The sequence below is a fragment of the Aegilops tauschii genome, chromosome 7 (genome assembly GCF_002575655.3).
Source record: "Aegilops tauschii subsp. strangulata cultivar AL8/78 chromosome 7, Aet v6.0, whole genome shotgun sequence".
In the NCBI taxonomy this organism is placed as follows: Eukaryota; Viridiplantae; Streptophyta; class Magnoliopsida; order Poales; family Poaceae; genus Aegilops; species Aegilops tauschii.
The window spans coordinates 444,122,713-444,129,523 of record NC_053041.3 but is presented as its reverse complement, the minus strand read 5'-3'; the positions used below and the strand labels follow the sequence as shown (position 1 = coordinate 444,129,523).

General features: G+C 42.6%; 1 protein-coding gene across 1 annotated transcript; it reads left to right on the top strand.

The window, feature by feature from the left end:
* The first annotated feature begins 245 nt into the window (after positions 1-245).
* On the top strand, positions 246-4,588 carry LOC109735998 (E3 ubiquitin-protein ligase SINAT5). The gene is made up of 3 exons (XM_020295208.4): positions 246-851; positions 3,173-3,559; positions 3,920-4,588. The coding sequence occupies exons 1-3, from the start codon at positions 576-578 to the stop codon at positions 4,280-4,282; spliced, it is 1,026 nt and encodes a 341-aa protein (XP_020150797.1). The 5' UTR covers positions 246-575; the 3' UTR covers positions 4,283-4,588.
* The last annotated feature ends 2,223 nt before the right edge of the window (positions 4,589-6,811 follow it).

The following is a 6,811-nucleotide window of genomic DNA, read 5'->3' as shown; positions in this document are numbered from 1 at the left end:
GAATCTTTTGTATCACATTTCATAGGAAATTTAACGTCCGCTCCAACCTTTTTTATAATTTCTTTGTTTTTCTATGGCATCAAACACTTATTGCTAATTCTATATGATTTAAATGGGCATTACTACTCCGATCCTATGTTTTTTCTACGTTTTCAAAATCCTGTGAATCAAAGAGAACCTGTACAGTATACTACCCTACAGACTACATACTCTACATAAACTGTCTCTTCGCTCTTTTGAGTTTTGAACCGCTGAACCGCGACGCAGTGCAAACTGCACCATCCTGCTGCGCTGCTGCCATTTTTATGTACCCTGCCCTGCCCTAGACGTTACCAAGAAGGGGAAAAAGGGCGGACACGCCAGGAAAGAAGAACAAGAAAGGAGACCAAGAAACGACCAGACCAGGAGGAACCAAATCCATCGACCCTCCCCCGCGACCTCGAGTTCTCGAAGAATCCATTTCTCCAAGAACTCGGCTGCAGTACGCAGAGGGGCAGAGCGGAGCTGCGGAGCCGAGGCGGCCCGCGGTCCCCATCCCCGCGATTCGGCCGGGATCCGGCCGCGCCGCCACGGCCATGGACATGATCGACAGCATCGAGTGCGTGTCGTCGTCGGACGGCATGGAGGACGACGACGCCATGTCCTCCAACCTGCCCCGCCCCTTCCTCAAGGCCTCGGCGGCGGCCATCGCGGCGGCCAGCATCGGGGTGGTCCCCGGCGGCGTCGGTGGCGCGTCCGGCGCCGGTGCGGCCGGGGGGATCGCCGGACCGCTGATCCCGCCGGCCACGAGCGTCCACGAGCTCCTCGAGTGCCCCGTCTGCACCAACTCCATGTACCCCCCGATCCACCAGGTCAGCGCCTCGGTCCGTGCCCTTGGATTGTCTCTTTTTTCTTGATTGCCTCCGGGATCTTGGTCCGGTCCTTGGAATTTGCGCGGCGTGTTTGATCTCCGACGCAGGGAAGGCGGGATCTTGGTTGCTTGTTTGGGTTTCTTTGGCTGCAACCTCATGTTTTGCGGATGTCATATACTTCATTGTTTGCGTTCTAGGCACATTCAAGTCACGCAAGAACTGAAATTTCATGACTAAGACGGTAGTACATCACAATCAATCTTGATAAGGAGAATTCCCGTTGAAATTTTGCGTCCCAAGTGGAAAATTAACGCTGTGAAGAAACGGTGTTATCGGGACTTAACATACCAATTGCAGGAGGGATTTTAAATGTGATATATATGATTGCACGATCATTCTTGGCCTGAGAGTTGGAGGCAGAGTGTTATAATCAGGATGTAGTTTAGATTCTTCAATAGTTTATGAAGGTTTTGGGTTCTGACAATTTTAGATTCTTCATTAACTGAGTACTGCAATGCTTGAAAAGGAGATTATAATGTTTAGTTAGGCCCTTGGGGCATTTGAACTGTACCATGCTTTGCCACTAGTTAACAGAAAAGAATACATTGTATGTTGGAGAAAGAACATACATTCTCATGTAAACCGTACTATTCTTGTTTTTCTTTAAAATCAGGAGGCAGTGTTCTTTCGTTTTTCTTATGTTTGGTTGGCAGAATGTTTGTTAAACTCCACCCATCTCTTAATCCATTCTTCAACACAGTTTAGAGAAAAAACTATAGCTTTATCGACCGATGTCCTTGCTAACCACGTTATTCAAGTTAAAAGTGTAGCGAATATTTATCAAATAGAATGTGTGTAACCGATCATTTTCGAAAGCAATTATTTCTTGTCTCTTGGTGACTGATGAGCATATAGGGACAATGAAGATTATGACTGAAAATATTTATGTCACATAATTTATGCACTTGGTCATGATGCATACTAAAATACATTAGAATAACATGCCGGGTGTTCATCAGTTATATATGGTTTTGGTGAATGAGTAAGCACATATTTAATGATACTTTGAGTATACCTAAACAACCTATGTGTTGAGGGCTGGGATGCTTCTGTACTTGATTTTATTATCTATCGTATACCTTACCCACACATGCTGGTCAAGTATCACAGAAGTTGCTCAACTACTGAACCATGAGACCTAATCTTTGAAATTTATTCAAGTGTGGAAACCAATTCTTTCGTCAGGACTAGCCTGAGTTACACTAACATCTTCTTGAATACTTCACCGGCTTACAAAAATATCATGATAGACATGATGATATGTTGGCTGTTCTTTTGTGACTGATAATTAATTGTGTAGGCCCTTCATAGCTGCATCAATCCAGATGAACAAGCTTTTGTGAACATACCAGACTAGGCACTAAACATCTTTTATGTTTGGTGAACAAGCTTTTGTTTATATTTGATAGCCTACTTCCCAAGGTTACCTCATTTTTCTTTATGTGGAGGATATATTAACAGTCTTCCTATATGTGATGTCTTCCATCAATAAGTCCTCTTGTACCTGTGCATCTGTTTTTACCAATGCTAAAGGTTTTGAAATTTTGTATTCAGTCCTTTTGTGCCCCCTTTTTATGGGTATGCTTATGTGTCTTTCCCATGTAATGGAATCATATGGAATGCATGATTTATTTTTGCATGTCTTGAACATGTGAAGTGTTTTGTTAGTATAAATATTACATGAAGCCTCAAAATTTCTGCTAATGCATCCTGAATAGATATTCATGCTGGCTGTGTGTAGGCAGTGTACTTCCCTCTTTATACTATAGGACAAGATTCACAGTTCAATAGGATGTGCCTTCCAGATGGGCTGCATATTCTTATAATAGCCTTCTAGAAGGGATTTCTTTTCCAATGTGTAGTTAACATTAAATTTTATATTTGACTTGAGTAAACCTAGTCCTTTTTAAGTAAATTATTGTGGCGAGAACGAATGCAATATCTGTAGCAACATTATACTGTTAAACAATACCAATACATCAGTACAAATATGCTTACGCATAATTGATATTTGTTAGTTTGAACATGTTTGTGGATCTTATATACTGTACTGGTACCTACTACCTAGTCTTGCTCTAGGTCTATACTATCTAGTTACTTGTTGCCTAACTAGCTTATGTACCTTCCATTCTGTTTTGATTTATTTGTCTGGATTATGCATTTCAGGTTTTTGTTTCTATGGCTATCTATCTCTGTACGTCCAAAAGTTTGACAATTTAAGTTGACAGTGACAACAAAATAACATCTTGTTATTTTTACAGTGCCAAAATGGGCATACCCTTTGTTCTACCTGCAAAGCTCGGGTGCACAACCGCTGCCCTACCTGTCGACAAGAGCTGGGCGACATCAGGTGTTTGGCATTGGAAAAGGTGGCTGAATCACTTGAGCTACCGTGCAAATACTACTCACTAGGTTGTCCAGAGATCTTCCCATACTATAGCAAGCTCAAGCATGAGTCGCAGTGCAATTTTAGGCCATACAGCTGCCCTTATGCGGGATCTGAATGCTCCGTTGTCGGGGACATTCCTTTCCTTGTTTCACATCTGAGAGATGACCATAAGGTTGACATGCATTCTGGGTGCACATTCAACCATCGTTATGTCAAGTCAAACCCCAGAGAAGTTGAAAATGCAACTTGGATGCTAACTGTAAGTGTTCACAACCTTTTCATCTCTAGGCTTGTACACTTGCCTATTGCATTTACTTGATATCTTATGTCCACCTGTATTTTGGAGAAAAGATTTACAATACCACTAGATTGCTATCTTGCTGTACCTTGATCGTGCTTCCATCATCCTTCATTTATAATATCATAAAGAAACTTTTGTTGGTCCTAGAATACTGAACAGTCTTTCAGAACGTTTCCAACTACTCAAAAGAAAGATGATAGCTTTCCCCCTAGTGCTAGCTACTTGATACATCTGCCTGTCCCTGTTTCTTTTTCTGTTCATTTACCTTAAACATGTGAATCAAGTGATTCCTATCTGACACAATGCCTTCATCTCTAGGTTTTCCATTGTTTCGGGCAGTATTTCTGCTTGCATTTTGAGGCCTTCCAGCTCGGAATGGCGCCAGTCTACATGGCATTCCTCCGCTTCATGGGCGACGAGAATGACGCAAGGAACTACAGCTATAGCCTTGAGGTGGGTGCCAATGGCAGGAAGATGATATGGGAGGGCACACCCCGGAGCATCCGGGACAGTCACCGCAAAGTGCGTGACAGCCATGATGGCCTCATAATCCAGCGGAACATGGCACTCTTCTTCTCCGGCGGGGAGAGGAAAGAGCTGAAACTGCGGGTGACTGGCCGCATCTGGAAGGAGCAGCAGAACCCCGACTCGGGAGCCTGCATCCCTAATCTCTTCAGCTGAAGTGAATAGTTGGCAACAGGATCATGTGATTCAGGTGTATATTGAAGAAATGCGGTTGCCGATTTCCTTTTCTCTCTTTACAGTTTGTGTTTGCACCTTTTCGCTTTTTTCAGCCACTTTGTTGTAACATGCTCAATATTCTTTGGGGTGGTTGGTGTTATCAAGGACAGCACGTGAAGCCTGCTGGAAATCACATGATGATCATTCTCCTGTGCCTGGTCTGTGTCCTGTGATTCCTAAATGTCTGTCATGTGATTGTACTTTAATGATCTAGTGATGTATGATTGTATTCCCAGTTGCTTGAAACATGCATGCATCAACTGAGGAACTGCTTAAAACATTTGTTGCATACACCTGAACTTTTAAAAAGAAAGATTCTATGATTTATTGGTGTGTGGTTTGAGCCTAAGCCAACCACAAGCAAAAAGTTGGCTAGCAAAAAATGATTGTATTCTCCCTAAGGTTTTGGCTTCCCACGTTTTGTCCAATATTGGGAAAGAAAAATACTGTAAATTTAAATTGGATTGAGCATGCGGAAATATTAGCAATCATTCAAGCAGTGCCCCAAATTTTGGCCCAATTTTTTCTGTTACCTGCGTGACCAAAAAAATGGTACACCATCTATACAAACCCACTTCAGGCAGAGGCACATTGCCTCAAGTTAGGAAAAGAAAGACACAACCTTTTTATTTTTTTGAGGAAGATACTCGATAATGGCTACACTCTGCATTTGCTCTTCTCGGCTGCTCACCCAACCCCTCTTTGCCTAGCTGTTGGCGCGTTGTTTTTCCATATTTGAGGTTGGAAATTGATCATTGCAAGGGATGCACCTAGCCGAAAGCTATTATGCATCCTCTGACTCGTACCGGCATCTTCAAGAGAATGCACCAAAAGTCCAAAACCCCTCTGGCCGTTCCGATTTGTTTGCGGACATGTCTGTGGAAGAGGCCATTTATCCGTCACAAATTAGACACCTAACGGCATTTATCATTTGTCCGGCCCTTTTTTTTGTCCATTTTTCATTTTCAGCCAATATTCAGAAGACACAACTTAAACATACAAATACATAGTTCAAGTTTAGAAATATACAGTTTGAACTTAAATGTTAATCGGAGCACATAGTTTAAACATAGAAATATTCAAAAGTACGTCACGAATCTGTTGACTTACATGATGTATCCACGAATGTTCTACGAGATCATTTAGAAGTTATTGATGCACTTCTAGATCTCGAAGTTGCTGATGCGTCTTGAGAAAATGTGCAACCTGCTATGCCTCTTCTTCCAAGAGATGGACATATGTGAAGGAAATATGCCCTAGAGGCAATAATAAAGTTGTTATTTTATATTTCCTTATTAATGATAAAGGTTTATTATTCATGCTAGAATTGTATTGATCGGAAACTAAAATACATGTGTGAGTACATAAAGAAATACCGTGTCCCTCCTAAGCCTCTACTAGACTAGCTCGTTGATCAAAGATGGTTAAGGTTTTCTAACCATGAACATGTGTTGTCATTTAATAACGAGATCACATCATTAGGAGAATGATGTGATGGACAAGACCCATCCGTTAGCTTAGCATAATGATTGTTCAGTTTTATTGCTATTGCTTTCTTCATGTCAAATACATATTTCTTCGACTATGAGATTATGTAATTCCCGGATATCGGAGGAATACTTTGTGTGCTATCAAACATCACAACGTAACTGGGTGATCATAAATATGCTCTACAGGTATCTCCGAAGGTGTTTGTCGAGTTGGCATAGATCAAGATTAGGATTTGTCACTCCGAGTATCAGAGAGGTATCTCTGGGCCCTCTCAGTAATACACATCATAAGCATGCAAGCAAATGACTAAGTAGTTAGTTACGAGGTGATGTATTATGGAACGAGTAAAAAGACTTGCCGGTAACGAGATTGAACTAGGTATAGAGATACCGACGATCGAATCTCGGGCAAGTAACATACCGGTGGACAAAGGGAATTACGTATGTTGTCATAATGGTTCACCGATAAAGATCTTTGTAGAATATGTAGGAGCCAATATGGGCATCCAGGTTCCGCTATTGGTTATTGACCGGAGAGGTGTCTTGGTCATGTCTACATAGTTCTCAAACCCGTAGGGTCCACACGCTTAACGTCCGATGATGATATAGTAATATATGAGTTATGTGATTTGGTGACCGAATGTTGTTTGGAGTCCCAAATGAGATCACGAACATGACGAGGAGTCTCGAAATGGTCGAGAGGTAAAGATTGATATATATGACGATGGTATTCGGACACCGGAAGTGTTTCAGAGGGTACCAGGTACTTATCGGGTTACCGGAAAGGAGTTTCGGGCACCCCCGGCAAAGATATGGGCCTAATGGGGCCAAAGGGGAAACAGACTAGCCCCTGGTGCGCCCCTTCTTTGGACAGCAGGCCCTAAGGGAAGGAAAGAGGGGAGGGCTAGCCCCTCCTGCCTTTCCCTCTCATGGGAGAAAGGACGGGGGGGGGGGGGGCACCCTCCCCCGCCTTTCCCCC

Coding starts and splice junctions, on each gene's coding strand:
- LOC109735998 (XM_020295208.4), top strand. CDS start 576: ATGGACATGATCGACAGCATCGAGTGCGTGTCGTCGTCGGACGGCATG. Junction 852..3,172: donor TGTACCCCCCGATCCACCAG/GTCAGCGCCTCG, acceptor TTATTTTTACAG/TGCCAAAATGGGCATACCCT. Junction 3,560..3,919: donor ATGCAACTTGGATGCTAACT/GTAAGTGTTCAC, acceptor CTTCATCTCTAG/GTTTTCCATTGTTTCGGGCA.